At 42.8% G+C, this 16,772-nt stretch overlaps 1 protein-coding gene across 1 annotated transcript in view; it reads right to left on the minus strand.

Moving 5' to 3' along the window:
• Window positions 1-12,919: 12,919 nt before the first annotated feature.
• TACR1 (tachykinin receptor 1) overlaps window positions 12,920-16,772 on the minus strand; it is a 154,501-nt gene continuing 150,648 nt past the window's right edge. Inside the window, exon 5 of the mRNA XM_066267483.1 lies at window positions 12,920-16,082. Within this exon, the coding sequence (XP_066123580.1) occupies window positions 15,791-16,082 (292 nt within the window). The 3' untranslated portion in view covers window positions 12,920-15,790. The remainder of the gene's footprint in view (window positions 16,083-16,772) is intronic.

Raw genomic sequence — 16,772 nt, forward strand, 5'->3', positions numbered from 1 at the left:
GGGAGGGGCTGATCCTTCCACAAAGCAAAATACAAAAGTACTTCAAGGTCACAGAGATACAGACATCTCTCCAGCTCCAATCAGTGCAACAAGACACAGCTGAAAACAAGAAGTGGGGAGGAGGGGCAGTAACTCAGGTCTCCCTGGAGATCTGAGATACACCTCTCCCTACTGAAGCTGAGAAAGCAACCCACCCCCAGAGAGATTAACTGGCAGAAGAGGACTTCAGAGCCTCAGGTCACACCCATTGCATTCCTGGATACAGTTTCAAATAAGCCCCCTGCTGAGATCAGCAAACAAGACCATCACCTGTTAAGAAAACAAACAAATCAAGACTTCAAAGTGGCCCAAATCCGAAAATGCATTACAAATAATAGCTGATGCCAACCCAAGAAGACTTAGAAACAACACAAGTAAAAACTAGAGGCAGACAACACCAAGCCTAGATTCAACCAGCTCTATAAAGAAAACACCCTAGGTAGGCACAATGAGAAGACAAAGAAGTGCAATCCAAATGAAACCACAAGAGAGACCTTCAGGAGATGAACTGAGTGATATGGAAATAATCAAACTTCTGGATGCGGAGTTTAAAATAATGATTGTAAGGATGCTTAGGGATCTTAGAACAACAATGGATGGTCATTACAAACACCTAAATAAAGAAATAGCAAGTATAAAAAAGGATATTGAAATATTAAAAAAGAATCAGTCGGAGATGACAAATACAATATCAGAAATGAAGACCACAATGGAAGGAATTAAAAACAGGATGGATACAGCGGAGGATCGAATCAGCGAGTTGGAGGACAACTGGAATGAAGGCATGAAAGCAGAGAAGAAAAAAGAAAAGAGACTCAAAAAGTCTGAGGAAACTCTTAGAGAGCTCTGTGACAACATAAAGAGAAATAACATCCGCATCATAGGGGTTCCTGAAGAAGAAGAGAAAGAACAAGGGATAGAGGCTTTGTTCAATCATATCAAAACTTCCCTAAATTAATGCAGGAGAAACTCTCACAAATTCAAGAAGCACAGAGAACTCCACCAAAAAGAAACCCAAAGAAACCTACACCAAGACACATCATAATTAAAATACCAAAGCTAAGTGATAAAGAGAAAATATTAAAAGCTGTGAGAGAAAAAAAGGCTATCACCTACAAAGGAGCCCCCATAAGGATGACATCAGACTTCTCAACAGAAACACTTGAAGCCAGAAGGGAATGGCAAGAAATATTAAAAGTAATGCAGAACAAGAACCTACAACCAAGACTACTTTATCCAGCAAGGCTATCGTTTAAAATTGAAGGAGAAATAAAAAGTTTCCCAGACAAAAAAAAAACAACAAAAAACTCAAGGAATTCATTACAACCAAACCAATGCTGCAGGAAATGTTAAGGGGCATGGTGTAAACAGATCAAAGTGGGAAAAGAATATAGCAAAAGAGGAATACAGCTTTAAAGAATAAAATGGCAATAAACAACTACATGTCAATAATAACCCTAAATGTAAATGGATTAAATGATCCAATCAAAAGACATAGGGTAGCTGCATGGTTAAGAAAACAAGACCCGTACATATGCTGTCTACAAGAGACACACCTTAAAACAAAAGATGCACATAAGTTGAAGGTAAAAAGATGGAAAAAAACATTTCATGCAAATGGAAATGAAAAAAAAGCTGGGGTAGCAATACTTATATCAGACAAAATGGACTTTAAAACAAAGAATATAGTAAGAGATAAAGAAGGCCACTACATAATGATAAAGGGAGCAATCCAACAGGAAGACATAACCGTTATAGATATCTACGCACCTAATATAGGAGCACCTAAATATATAAAGCAGACTTCGATGGATATAAAGAGCGAGATCAACAGCAACACTATAATAGTAGGGGATTTTAACACCCCACTAACATCACTAGATAGATCCTCAAGAAAGAAAATTAACAAAGAAACAGCAGACTTAAAGGACACACTAGATCAACTCGATTTAATAGATATCTACAGAACCTTTCACCCTAAAGCAGCAAAATATACATTCTTTTCAAGTGCTCATGGTACATTCTCTAGGATAGACTACATGTTAGGGCACAAAAGTGGTCTCAACAAATTTAAGAAGATTGAAATCATATCAAACACTTTCTCTGAACACAATGGCATGAAACTAGAAATCAACCACAACAGCAAAGCTCAAAAATTCTCAAACACATGAAAACTAAATAGCAGGTTGTTAAATAACAAATGGATTAAGAATGAGATCAAAGAAGAAATAAAAAAATTCCTAGAAACGAATGATAATGAGCATACAACTCAAAATTTATGGGACACAGCAAAAGCAGTACTGAGAGGGAAGTTCATAGCACTACAGGCACACTTTAAGAAGCTAGAAAAAACTCAGATAAACAACTTAACCCTGCATCTAAAAGAACTAGAAAAAGAACAGCAAGTAAAGCCCAGAGCTAGTAGAAGGAAGGAAATAATAAAGATCAGAGCAGAAATAAATGACATAGAGACTAAAGAAACAATACAGAGGATCAATGAAACTAGGAGCTGTTTTTTTGAAAAGGTAAACAAGATTGATGAACCTTTAACTAGACTCACCAAGAAAAAGAGAGAGAGGACTCAAATAAATAAAATTAGAAATGAGAGAGGAGAAATAACAACTGACACAACAGAAATACAAAAGATTGTAAGAAAATACTATGAAGAACTGTATGCCAAAAAACTAGACAACCTAGATGAAATGGACAAATTCCTTGAAACACACAATCTTCCAAAAATCAATCTGGAAGAATCAGAAAACCTAAGTATACCGATTATACCAAATGAAATCAAAACAGTTATCAAAAAACTCCCAACAAAGAAAAGTCCTGGGCCAGATGGCTTCACAAGTGAATTCTACCAACTATTCAAAGAAGAACTAACTCCTATCCTTCTCAAGCTATTTCAAAAAATTCAAGAGCAAGGAAGACTTCCAAGCTCCTTTTATGAGGCGAGCATAATTCTGATTCCAAAACCAGGCAAAGACAACACAAAGAAAGAAAATTATAGGCCAATATCCCTGATGAATATAGATGCTAAAATCCTCAAGAAAATATTAGCAAACCGGATCCAACAATATATGGAAAAAATCATACACCATGATCAAGTGGGATTTATTCTGGGGAGGCAAGGCTGGTACAATATTCGCAAATCTATCAATGTTATTCATTACATAAATGAAAAGAAGGAGAAAAACCACATGATAATTTCAATAGATGCAGAAAAAGCATTTGATAAAGTCCAGCACCCATTCATGATCAAAACTCTCAGCAAAGTGGGAATACAGGGAACATACCTCAACGTGATAAAAGCCATCTATGACAAACCCACAGCCAACATCATACTCACTGAGCAAAAATTAAAAGCAATCCCCTTAAGATCAGGAACAAGGCAGGGGTGCCCCCTTTCACCACTCTTATTCAACATAGTCCTGGAAGTCCTAGCCACAGCAATCAGACAAGAAGAAGAAATAAAAGGCATTCAGGTAGGAAAAGAAGAAGTAAAGCTATCATTATTTGCAGATGATATGATATTGTATATAGAAAATCCTAAAGCCTCAGTCAAAGAACTACTGGACCTGATAAATGAATTCAGCAAGGTGGCAGGATATAAAATTAATACTCAGAAATCAGAGGCATTTTTATACATCAATAATGAACAATCAGAAAGAAAAATTAAGGAAACAATCCCCTTCACTATTACAACCAAAAAAATAAAGTACCTAGGGGTACATTTAACCAAGGAGACTAAAGACTTGTACTCGGAAAATTATAAAACATTGATAAAAGAAATCAAGGAAGATACAAACAAGTGGAAGCATATACCATGCTCATGATTAGGAAGAATAAACATCATTAAAATGTCTATATCACCCAAAGTAATTTATAAATTCAATGCAATACCAATTAAAATACCAGTAACATACTTTAAAGATATAAATCACATATTCCAAAAATTTATATGGAACCAAAAGAGAACATGAATAACCTTAGCAATCTTAAAAAAGAAGAATAAAGGGGGAGGTATCACACTTCCTGATATCAAGCTATACTATAAGGCCATTGTACTCAAAACAACCTGATACTGGCATAAGAACAGGCACATAGATCAATGGAACAGAACAGAGAACCCAGAAGTAAACCCACAGCTCTATGGACAACTGATATTTGACAAAGGAGGTAAGGAAATACAATGGAGTAAAGACAGCCTCTTCAACAAATGGTGTTGGGAAAATTGGACAGCAACCTGCAAAAAAAAAATGAAACTAGACCACCAACTTACACCATTCACAAAAATAAACTCAAAATGGATAAAAGACTTAAATATAAGGCGTGAAACCGTAAGCATCTTAGAAGAAAACATAGGCAGTAAGCTCTCTGACATCTCTCGCAGCGATATATTTGCTGATTTATCTCCACAGGCAAGTGAAATAAAAGACAGGATAAACAGATGGGACTATATCAAACTAAAAAGCTTTTGCACGGCCAAAGACAATAGAACAGAATAAAAAGACAAACTACACAATGGGAGAACATATTTGACAGTATGTCTGATAAGGGGTTAATAACCAAAATTTATAAAGAACTTGTAAATCTCAATGCCAGAAAGACAAACAATCCAAGCAAAAAATGGGCAAAAGAAATGAATAGACACTTCTCCAAAGAGGATATACAGATGGCCAATAGGCATATAAAAAAATGCTCAACATCATTAATCATTAGAGAAATGCAAATTAAAACCACAATGAGATATCACCTCACACCTGTTAGAATGGCGCTCATCAACAAAACAACACAGAATAAGTGCTGGCAAGGATGTGGAGAAAAGGGAACCCTCCTGCATTGCTGGTGGGAATGCAGACTGGTGCAGCCTCTGTGGAAAACAGTATGGAGATTCCGCAAAAAATTGAAAATAGAACTGCCTTTTGACCCAGCCATCCCACTTTTAGGAATATACCCCAAGGACACCATAGAACTGTTCCAGAAGGAGAAATGTGCCCTCATGTTTATGGCAGCATTATTCACAATAGCGAAGATCTGGAAACAGCCCAAGTGTCCGTCAGAGGACTAGTGGATTAAAAAGCTTTGGTACATATATACTATGGAATACTACTCAGCCATAAGAAATGATGACATCGGATCATTTACAATAACATGGATGGACCTTGATAATATTATACGGAGTGAAATAAGTAAATCAGAAAAAAACTAAGAACTATATGAACCAATGCATAGATGGGACATAAAAATAAGACTCAGAGACAAGGACAAGAATGTGATGGTAACAAGGAGTGGGGTGGAGGGGTGGGGAAGGGGCGAGGAAGGAAAGAGAGGGAGTGGGGGGAGCGTAGGGGCACAAAGAAAACCAGATAGAAGGTGACGGAGGATGATTTGACTTTGAGTGAAGGATATGCAGCATAATCAAAGGTCAAAATAATCTGGAGATGTTTTCTCGGAACATATGTACCTTGATTTATCAATGTCACTGCATTAAAATTAATAAAAATAAGATTAAAAAATAAAAATATAAAAAATAAAAAGTGGCCTAAAGTGTGTAGCTGCTGCTGCTCTCCCGTATGAGACAGCCTGGCAGGTTTCCTTTCATTAGAGCCTGTTACACTGGTCTTTCGGACTCTGATTGATTCTATCACTTCCCACTGACATTTGTCTTTTTAAAACAATCCTTGTCTTTCTAAAAGAAGTTTTCATCTTCCAGAGAAATGCATACATACCTAGGGGATTCTGTGTACCCAAGGAGAAATGTCCCTAGATTAATTGCAACTGAAAATCTCTGATAATCCATTCTTCAAGTCTTAGCATCTGACCTCATGTCCTGCCTAATTTGAAGGATGACCACAGAGTATATGAGGACAATTTACCCTTTGAAATATATTTTTTTAATGATTTAGTGGGGATGTGAAGTTTGCTGCTCTTGGAAGCACCATCTTTTGAATTAGCATTTTGGCAATGAGTTTGGGGTGATCATTCCAGACTGGGCTATGACACCTTTGAGCAAGGGTCCCCAAACTTTTTACACAGGGGACCAGTTTAATGTCCCTCAGACCGTTGGAGAGCCGGACTATAAAAAAAACTATGAACAAATCCCTATGCACACTGCACATATCTTATTTTAAAGTAGAAAAACAAAATGGGAACAAATATAATATTTAAAATAAAGAACAAGTAAATTTAAATCAACAAACTGACCAGTATTTCAATGGGAACTATGCTCCTCTCACTGACCACCAATGAAAGAGGTGCCCCTTCTGGAAGTACAGGGGGGGGGGCGATAAATGGCCTCAGGGGGCCGCATGTGGCCCGCGGGCCGTAGTTTGGGGACCCCTGCCTTTGAGAGAAGTTTTGATGCTTAGGAAGGTGATGTCTAATGGAGGCAGCAGGGGTTTTGCTTAAAAAAAAACTTGGGCTTTGGATTTGGGCAGCTCTGAGATTCAGTTCTGACAATGGGATCTCAGACAAGTTTCTCTTATATCCATTACTTTTATACTCCATTGTTCTCATACTAAATTAAGGACAACAATAATATTGATTTTACATAAATTGTGTGGCACAAAAGATCCAGAGTTTAATGCTTGTCATCATTATTATCATTGTCTTTATAATAACATTTGAGGTTGGGGAGGGAAGAAGCAATTTTTCCATTTCACAAGGCTTCAAACTTTTTTGGGATACTCATTTCTTCTTTCTCTCACATGCCCTTTCTCTCCATCAAACAAAGGCCTCAGGACTCTCTTACCTGTATCCCTTCTCCCCCCCCCATTTTGTGTACAGATGTAATTCAGGTAACATGAACACCAAGGCCGAAGAGGTCTCAAGCTTGGGGAACACATGGGAAAGGCAAGGGCCGTCCACTCATACAGCCTTGATGATGGCTGGGGAATGGGATCATTCTGGGATATAACCTCAGGGTCGTCTTCTTCTAAAAAATTGGCTGACAGAATCATATCTTGCTCAGGCCATGGGATCCTGAAACCAGCGTTATAAGAGAGACCTCCCAGAACACACATCTAGGGTAGGGGTCAACCACTTTTTCCCACTGTAATCATTCTTTTGAGGATTAATTGCTAGTCCCTTAGGACAGTGGTTCCCAACCTCTTTTAGGCCACGGACCGGTTTTTTTTTTTTTTTAATAATCTTATTTTTTTAATGGAGCGACATCAATAAATCAGGATACATATATTCAAAGATAACATGTCCAGGTTATCTTGTCGTTCAATTATGTTGCATACCCATCACCCAAAGTCAGATTGTCCTCTGTCACCTTCTATCTAGTTTTCTTTGTGCCCCTCCCCCTCCCCCTTTCCCTCTCCCTTTCCCCCCTCCCCCTTATCAATGACTCTTATCAATGTCTCTTAGTCTCACTTTTATGTCCCACCTACGTAAGAAATAATGCAGTTCCTGTTTTTTTCTGATATACTTATTTCACTTCGTATAATGTTATCAAGATCCCGCCATTTTGCTGTAAATGATCCGATGTCATCATTTCTTATGGCTGAGTAGTATTCCATAGTGTGTATGTGCCACATCTTCTTTATCCAGTCTTCTATTGACGGGCTTTTTGGTTGTTTCCATGTCCTGGCCACTGTGAACAATGCTGCAATAAACATGGGGCTGCATGTGTCTTTACGTATCAATGTTTCTGAGTTTTTGGGGTATATACCCAGTAGAGGGATTGCTGGGTCATAAGGTAGTTCTATTTTCAGTTTTTTGAGGAACCACCATACTTTCTTCCATAATGGTTGTACTACTTTACATTCCCACCAACAGTGTATGAGGGTTCCTTTTTCTCCACAGCCTCTCCAACATTTGCTATTACCTGTCTTGTTAATAATAGCTAATCTAACAGGTGTGAGGTGGTATCTCATTGCAGTTTTGATTTGCATTTCTCTAATAACTAAAGAAGATGAGCATCTTTTCATATATTTGTTGGCCATTTGTATTTCTTCCTGGGAGAAGTGTCTGTTCATGTCCTCTTCCCATTTTTTTATTGAATTGTTTGTTTGTTGTTGAGTTTTATGAGTTCTTTGTATATTTTGGATATTAGGCCCTTATCTGAGCTGTTGTTTGAAAATATCATTTCCCATTTAGTTGGCTGTCTGTTTATTTTGTTATCAGTTTCCCTTGCTGAGCAAAAATTTCTTAGTCTGATGTAGTCCCATTCATTAATTTTTGCCTTCACTTCTCTTGCCTTTGGAGTCAAATTCATAAAATGCTCTTTAAAACCCAGGCATGGACTGATTTAATGTCAGAAAATATTTTCACGGACTGGCCTTTAGGGAGGGACGGATAAATGTATCACGTGACCGAGACAAGCGTCAAGAGTGAGTCTTAGATGGATGTAACAGAGGGAATCTGGTCATTTTAAAAAAATAAAACATCATTCAGACTTAAATATAAATAAAATGGAAATAATTTAAGTTATTTATTCTTTCTCTGGGGACCAGTACCAAATGGTCCACGGACCGGTACCGGTCCGTGGCCCAGGGGTTGGAGACCAGTGCCTTAGGACTGAATTCTGCACTGGAAATCTATAAAAAGTCCATGATGATCACATAGTAACTGTAAGAAGCTGGTGAGGCTTGATATTCCTGAGACCTGACATATAGTTCCAAATCCAAGGCCAGTATAGTTTGGAGCCAAGAGTAGCCCTGTTAAACATAAAGTAACCAACACAGAATAAATGCTTCCTTTCTCACAGGTGGTGCCCTATATGGGCAACTGAGCCAGCCTCACCACAACCTAGCATCAGCAGCAGCATAAGCAACAGAGAACCATCTTGTTTCTCAAAGAGGGAGCCTTGCATAGCACCTCTGGGTGAGCTGCTTGGAGCCTGTGCCCCCCCCCCCCATGCTGCATATCTTCAGGTAGGGGGCATAGGTCTCCACTGCTCTTCACTCCCATTATAACTCCAGAACGTTAAGATCAACACAGGGGCATCCGGGAGTGGGTAGAATTCCCAATCAGAGTTAGAAATGCAGGATCTTTGTATTAGAGAGGGGGGAGGGAGAAGGGCATGATGGGTCCACCATGGAGCCCATGATTAACTCCCATGATCAGATCAAGAGTTCTGGTGGGAACAGAAGTAGAAGTGATTGTACGTACATGACGACAAGTCCCCATTTCCAGGCCCTGAATGTTCTAATGTGTATTTTACTTTCTTTGAATTCATAACCCAAACAATGCCTGGGCACAAGAAAATGATGACCACGGCATTGACTTCCAGGCCACTTCCAAGTGAATTCCCCCCCTGCTGACAAAGTGCATGTGGTTTTCCTGTTCCGTACTTCATTTGAATCCTTAGCCTGTGCACTTTTATAAAGAGGGTCCTCCAGAGGGCAGCAGAGAGCAGCCCTGGGGCCCTAATGTGGAACCCAGAGACAGGAGGGAGTCGAGGTGGTGGTCACATTCTTCTGGGATGGCTGAAATACTGGATTTTAATTTGGGAGAACTTAAAATCAACAGTAGACTCAATTTAAAAAAATCATCACTAGGGGGGATATATAGTTAGGGAATTTAGAACTTCACAATCCATCAGATATGAGAAAACTTAGGAGGTTTTGGAAATAAGTCAATACAATAGGCACAGATTTTCTGTGAGTGGGTGTGCACTGCCATGGAGGGAAACATGAGGCTTAAGACCTCATTGTCTTTTAACACTATTTAGTGGTGTGTAATATCAAGAGCGCTTCCTGGCATCTCTGCTTTGATTCCTCCCACAGGGCTATGGAACATCTGTCTACCCACACTGGACTGTGAATTTTTTGAGATCAAGAACCATGTGCTGTTGAAATTTATATTTACAAATACCCCCCTGGAGTGCCTACTATATCATGGGTGCCAGGGAAATGTCCAGTGGGTGAAGTTGAATTATCAGCTACCAAATCCTTACAGATATAAAAATAAACTGAAAAGATCTGTGTCTCTTCTTGAGGGAGTGTTTGGATTGTCCTCAAATTTATGAGGTTAAAACAGAACTATGTTTACCTAACAGCATCTGTTTTTGACCATCTGGATTAGCCCCTGTGGTTGCCATCTTTGAGGAGGAGTTATTTTCCCACAAGACACTTCTACCAAAACAGGTGCTTCTCCAGGTGGTGGTTAGGGAACGAGAGGGCAATGGGCATGGATCAATAAGTCAGCAAGGGGCACAGAAGAGGTCAAACCCAGAAAGAGCTTCATGGGCAGTGAGTATGCCCTGCGTTCTTCCACTCTGTCCTATGGCCTCTTCTTGCACTAACATTCTTCAAATCCATACGTTGGCATGGTTAGAAGACAACAGCGCTGGAACCTGGCATCTGTCTGGAGTTTGCTATTCTCCTGACTCAGCCTAGAGGCTGGGTCTGTTGTTTCAGCTGCTTCTTTGAAGTATGGAACTAAGTCAGGAACCCTTCTCTGACAGCCAGCTCAACTTGGGAAAGTGGGTGAGTGGGAGTTGGGGATGAAGGGAAAGAGTGGTGGGCCTATACCTGGGATGGGCAATGGGGGATTTGGGGAGATGAGAAAAGGGGATTTGTTAGAGATGGTGGCTTCTAACTTTCATATCAAATCCTCTCTTTATAAATGAGTGCAATGGCAAGGTATCCAGAGCTGTGGAGAGAAAACCTAAAGATCTCGACAGGGACGGCTTAGGAGAGGCTTCCAAGGTGGGAGTAATGTTGGACTAAGGAGTGAAGAACAAAAGGAAACTGGACATAAAAGGAAGAGAGAAGAGAGAAAGGACCCAGATGCACACAATGCAGAGGGCCGGGGTTTGATAATCCCTGTGCATGAAAATCTCCGTAGCTGGCGGGATACACACTGTGAACATGGCAGCCAAGAGTGACGGGGCCAGGGCAGCACACCCGTCAGGCTCCGGCCAGTGCTGAGGTCCTCTAGTCACTTGTTGCTAATTAGCAGCCTTTTCCCTGCTCGCTGCTCTGCCTGAGAGAGAAGCCAGGACCAAAGGGCACAGCACTGTGTGTTGAGTTCCTGAGGTGCGCCCTTCCATGGCCTCATCCCTCTTCCTCCCTCTTTTCCTGAACCGGGTGGAGATACCTGGGGGCGGCTCAGAACTTTGCCTGAGGGCTCAGGAAAGCAGTTGCTGAGTCGGAGGCTCCCTTCTTCTTTGAAGATGGAGAGGAATGTTCTAGGTGTGTTCTACGATGCTCACCTTGGCGTGAGACCGTGACTGAAGTCCTGCTCTCAGGTTCCAGAGCTGAGGAGACCAAGTCCTCCCGGTGAGAGGATCTGAGGAGCCACCCCGCAGGGGGCGGTATTCCCAAAGCCAGGGTGGCTCCGAGGGCGCGTGGGGCGTGCAGTCTGTGCCCACAAGGAAGTACGTGGAAATGACCTTGCCCTCCCACAGGAACATCCGTACTCCACAGCGGTCTTATTTTTTGACACACAACTAAGCTTAGTCTCTCCTCAGCTAATAAACACTCATCTTCCCACGGAGAAGAGGGAGCACACCTCCTAATTTCGACTTTGGTGTTTTTACTGCCGCGGACGTCTCTGATGACGCTCTACAGCTTTAACTCCTCTGGGGGCCGTAGGTGAATTATGATTTTGTTCCAAAGCTGCTTCCAGTTTCCCGGCAGCCAAGCTGGCCCTCCCAGGGCTCATTTGCCTCTCGCGGTGCCGAGTCTCGGAGTGCTGAGTCTCGCAGTGCTGATGGTCTCTGGCTCCTCATCCCTCTCCCACCAACAACTGAGTTTCTCCTTCTCCGGGGGAAGCCGAGGGTGAGCGAGTTTTTCTGAGAAGACTCTGGTAATTGCTCCCCTTAACACACACGCACACATGCACACACACACACGCACGCGTTTTACTTATGATTGGTAGGGATCTTGTAGGGGATTTGTGGACTCACTGAGGTTTATCCAGGCACACCAGTTTAAGCTGCCTTAGTTGAAACAGAAGCATCTTTATGATTTGTTCCTAATGCAGACAGTGTTGGGTAGCTGAGCATGCTCTCCTCATAACTCCCTCCTTCAGTGCCTCTTCCTTCTCCGTCATGGCAAGCCAGCTAACGCTGTTATCGCTCCTTTGGGGGAGTGGGCTTGAGAAGTCAGGCGGGACAGGGTAGCCCCAGGAAGTCGGAGGCAGGTTGCCAGGGCTGACGGAAATTAACGTTACAGTTTCAAATCCTACGAAGGGTCTCTTGACGTGGTTTCCAAACACAGGGACCAAACCTCTGGTGGCAGTTGTGAGGGTCCCCGCTCAGATTTCCTTGCAGGAGAGAACTGGTGGTAGCAGTGAGCTGCTGGCTGCCACCTCACCTTTATGACCCACCACAGTGTTCAAATACAGACCAGACCACTCCCTCCCCGAGCTCCCAGCCAGTGACCCAGCAAGGGGGTGGGTGTAGCAGGCCTGGCCATTCCTGCTAATGTGGGCCTGCTCTACCCGGCCCCTTTGACAAGCCAAGACCTCCTCAGAGCACTTCAGCACCTAGGTCTGAGGCTCTTCCTGGCCTCCCCCTTTCTCATCAGGTGTCAGATCTGCACAGTGGTCTCAGGCTTCCTCTGCCTACACTAGCTCCCTCCCCCACCCCTTTATCTTTCCCAGGTAGTCCCCCCAACAAATCTCTTACACTTCCAACTCTGCCTTGACATCTGCTTCTGGGGGGGGACCTGAATTGACACAGCTCTTCTCACAGGTGACATCGTTTGTCATTCCACACAGTCCCCCCTAACCTTCCCCAATCCCACTTGGAAACAGTCTCCATATTTTGTCAGCTCATTTTGTCAGAGTTAGGAGATTGCTGGTTATTGGGTTTCATCCTTCTGACTATACAAGTTATTAGGGTTCAGAGTACCACCCAATTCAGCCTCCTGTAGGATTCTGAGGTTCCCTGGAGATGAGACAGAGGCGTGACATAGTCAAACACATACTTTATTTCTGTATGGAAATTCTTTCCAGGATCCCAGGCTGGAAAACAAAAACTCAGGAATGACCCTGCTTCACATACAGGATTCTTTCTGAATGCCAGGTCAGAGAGGCCAGCTTCCTAGAAGTCCCTCAGTCCTTCCAAGAGAAAGGACATTCCAGCCTGTCTCAGCATTCTAGTATGGTGGGAGTTGGGGGAAGAGGACAAGGATTCCGCCCTTTAGTTCCTCCCATAAAGGTTCCCCCTATCCCTCAATTACTTTGTTTCAACTGTGAGTCCATGGTATCATTAGCTCTGCTCTGGGAAAGAATGAAGAGGAGGAGAGGTTGGCACAATACAGAGAACACATTGACAGCAACTGGATCCCATATTTTGGAAGTAACATAACAAAGATTGGCCCCATGATGTCTTATATTCTATCACTACTGAACAGTACACTTAGGAGATAAACACAGGGTGACACATTTTTATAAGAATGAGCCCCATGCACAGGTGCAAATCATGGTGTTTCTCACATGTGGGAGCAGACATTTTTATAAGTTAAATGGGTGTTGGAGAGTGGGTCAGAGGAAGACTTGCTGGGTTAGTTCAGAGGGAAGGTTTTGCCATATTTGAAACTGCCAGTACCACCCCACACTACCTCTAATTACGTGCAGTGACAATGCTGTCCAACCATGGCTTGCTAGGTTCCCTGGACTGACTGGTGGCTCCCCTTAAAATTATCTCAGAGAACTCTCACTGCAAAAAGCTCTCTGAAGGTCTCATTCCCTGACCCTATGACACGTATTGAGCATAGGTCTTTAGAATCCTGGGGAGCATCTGCTTCTCAGCTGCTTCCACACCTGCTGGTGGTCTCGACCCACTCGGACTGGGAAGTTAGTAACAGCTTCTCAATGGTTGAAGGAGCTGTGTGTTCCCAGCTCTAGGCCAAGTCCAGAGCTGGTACTCAATAGTCCTTGTTGAATTTAACTCCAACCTCTTCCATAGAGAGGATGTCCCCAAGACCTCAACCTTAAGTTCTCATAATCTTGCTGGTTCTTTATAGCCCCTTGAAGAGAATCATCCATACATGGCATGATGCTTTATTAGAAGTCAGACTAATGCTTTCAGCACTGACTTCTGTTGACCCTAAATTCTATCCTGCATTCATATATCTGCACTGAACTCACTTTAATTTATTTGATCCTTCCCATGTGGCTTTGCAGGGTATGGTTCTCAGGTCCTTCTGGCTTATACTGTTGTTACACAACTGCCCCCAGGCCTGCCATGGCCTGGTAGGGTTGGAGCTGGCAGGGCTGGAGACTGTAAACCCTGTGGGCAGTGCTGTACTCCCTCTGCACCACGATGCAGCACATGTACATTCGTTCTTCATAGGACGAGGAGGACATTCACGAATATTACACGAGGTTTCTGCTTTCAGCCACATCAGGACAAAGCACAGATCCAAGAGACAGAAAGGAACTGCATGCTTCCTGATGGAAATTCCAAAGCTGTACCAGGACCTGCAGCATTAAGTTCATGACTCTTAGTAGATGAACTGTCCAGTAGGGTTGGTGTGTTGTCCCACCTCTTACAGAGAGGAAGCCAGCAAAGTAATGGGGGCAGGAAGAGGCAGATTCAGAGAGGCTAAAGGGAAAAAGCAAGGTGTCCTCTTCCCAGAGGGGCTGCTGCAGTGTGCAACCCCCCTTGCTCATTGGGCATCGAGCACATGCCTGATGCTAGTGTAAAGCAAGTGTCTCTGTCCTAAGACACCCAAAAGGCCAGAGCAGGAGGCCCACACATTTGTTGCCCTGCTGTTATCTCCAGTCACAGGCTCAGCCTGCTAAAACCCGGCGGAGAGATGCAGGCTTTGACACCAAGTCCTCAACTCTGTTAAAGGCTGAAGCCTTCCAAGAGGAAAAGAAGTACTCACATTTTAGGATAGATCAGAGGATGTCTGATATAGGTATTGACACATGGTCTTAGAAGTTGCTACATCTCCAGGAGCTCGGTATTAAGTCAATAGACTCTCTTCTATTCTTTCTGAGACCACCAGTTCTTTTTGGTGAATAAACAAAAATCTCATACAATCATTGAACCATTGAATGTTAAAACTTGAAGGGACACTTAGATGTTGTAGTTCAGTCCCACAGTTTTGCAAATAAGGAAAGAAGGCTCAGACCGGTTATGTATGGCACCTCTTTCCTAGCTCTTGGTCTGTGACAGACATTGGCTGTTATCATTGGACACATTCTGCCTGCATCAGGACAGTCACTGGGGACATAATGCAGATGAATCTGAGTCGCTCAAACCCATGATGTTTAAATGTCCTAAAATTTTGAGATGCCTGAAAGTGGCAGACTTTGCCTTCTTTCCACGGGTGCTTGGAAGTCGGGGTTATATCAACAATTTAGCTTTCCTGTGGTTCCTTCTTTGTTCACAATGTCAGGTGAAGATGTCCTCCAGCTAAGGGAAGGCAATCTGAGCATGATGGACAATGACTTTACTGAAGTAAGACAGAGGCTTCAGGCAAACAGATCAGTTGGATCCATTGCTGCATTGCAGGATTCATCATGAAATGAGTGCTCACACACAACCAAAGTTTGTTCTAGAACCATGAAATGCATTGTAGAGGACATTGAGTCCAACCTTCCCATTTTACAGGCTCAGAGAAGTTTGATGGGTTCACAGAGAAAGAAGGTAGCAATGACATGGAAGAATCCAGGTTTTTGGACTCCAGGATGGAATGTTTTTCCTAAACTATTCTGACCCTTTTCACAAGCCCCCTTGTTTCGGTGTTTCTGGTGGTTTCCAGATCAAGGAATTACCCATGCATGAAGTGAAGCAAGACAAAGACGATGGTACTGGCACAGCTGATGGCCCTGGGGTCTAGGAGAGCATGTTGGAGTAGAAGCTGAAGCTCTCTGTCATGGTCTTGGAGTTGCTGTGAGAGGAGCCATTGGAGGTCAGGTCCAGGGTTGAGGGTGTGGCCTTGGGACCATCCTCCAGATCCTCCTCCTGGTTCCCCACCACTGTGGAGACAGTGGTCTCCAGGCGGCTGACTTTATACACACTGCCCTGGGTCTGGAGGTACCGGGTGGATTTCATTTCGAGCCCCTCGTAGTCGCCGGCACGGATGAAGGGGCAGCACCGGAAGGCATGCTTGAAGCCCAGCCGGAACCTGGAGGAAGAACAGATGGAGAGGTGGCCCTGGGGGACAGCTTGCTTTCACAGGGCTTCCCACCACTGCATCAGCTCGTTAATGAGTGGGTACACCCAAGCATGACTCTGTGTTATTTGAGAACTGGAGACAACAAGACCAAAAAAGATTTAAAGGTTGGCCATTTAAGTCATATCCAGTACTCGAACCTAGGTTCAGGTGAAATACGTCTTTCCTGAGGGCATCCCTGAACTATGCTGCCTCCATTGGTGTGAGGTCAGCCAATGTTGGGGCAACTGAATATCAAAATAAAATATTCACCAAAGTTTACCATGTGAACGATACTTTGCTAGTCACTGTGCAGTAAAAACACACAAGAGTCAGTCCTTTCCCTTCAAGTGGTTCATTGTCCGACTTTCTGCCCATCATGTTTTTTTGGTATGCCTAATTCAATCTGACTCTCACAATAACTCAGTCTCTGTTGCCATGTACAGCCCCTTGTGCAATGAATTCATAGGATAGAGTAAGCAAACTCACAGGCCACAAACTGGATCCATCCAGTGGGCTTGCGTTGTACACATCAACCACAGAAGTATTTTTTAAACCACACTCCACCCCCATTGACCTAGTTACCAGGGTTTAAAAGTTAGAAGATATCCCAAAAAAATATGGATTTCTGGTTCCTCTTGGAAAAGAAAAATATGCCCACTC

Source organism: Saccopteryx bilineata, chromosome 3, assembly GCF_036850765.1.
Source record: "Saccopteryx bilineata isolate mSacBil1 chromosome 3, mSacBil1_pri_phased_curated, whole genome shotgun sequence".
Taxonomy (NCBI): Eukaryota; Metazoa; Chordata; class Mammalia; order Chiroptera; family Emballonuridae; genus Saccopteryx; species Saccopteryx bilineata.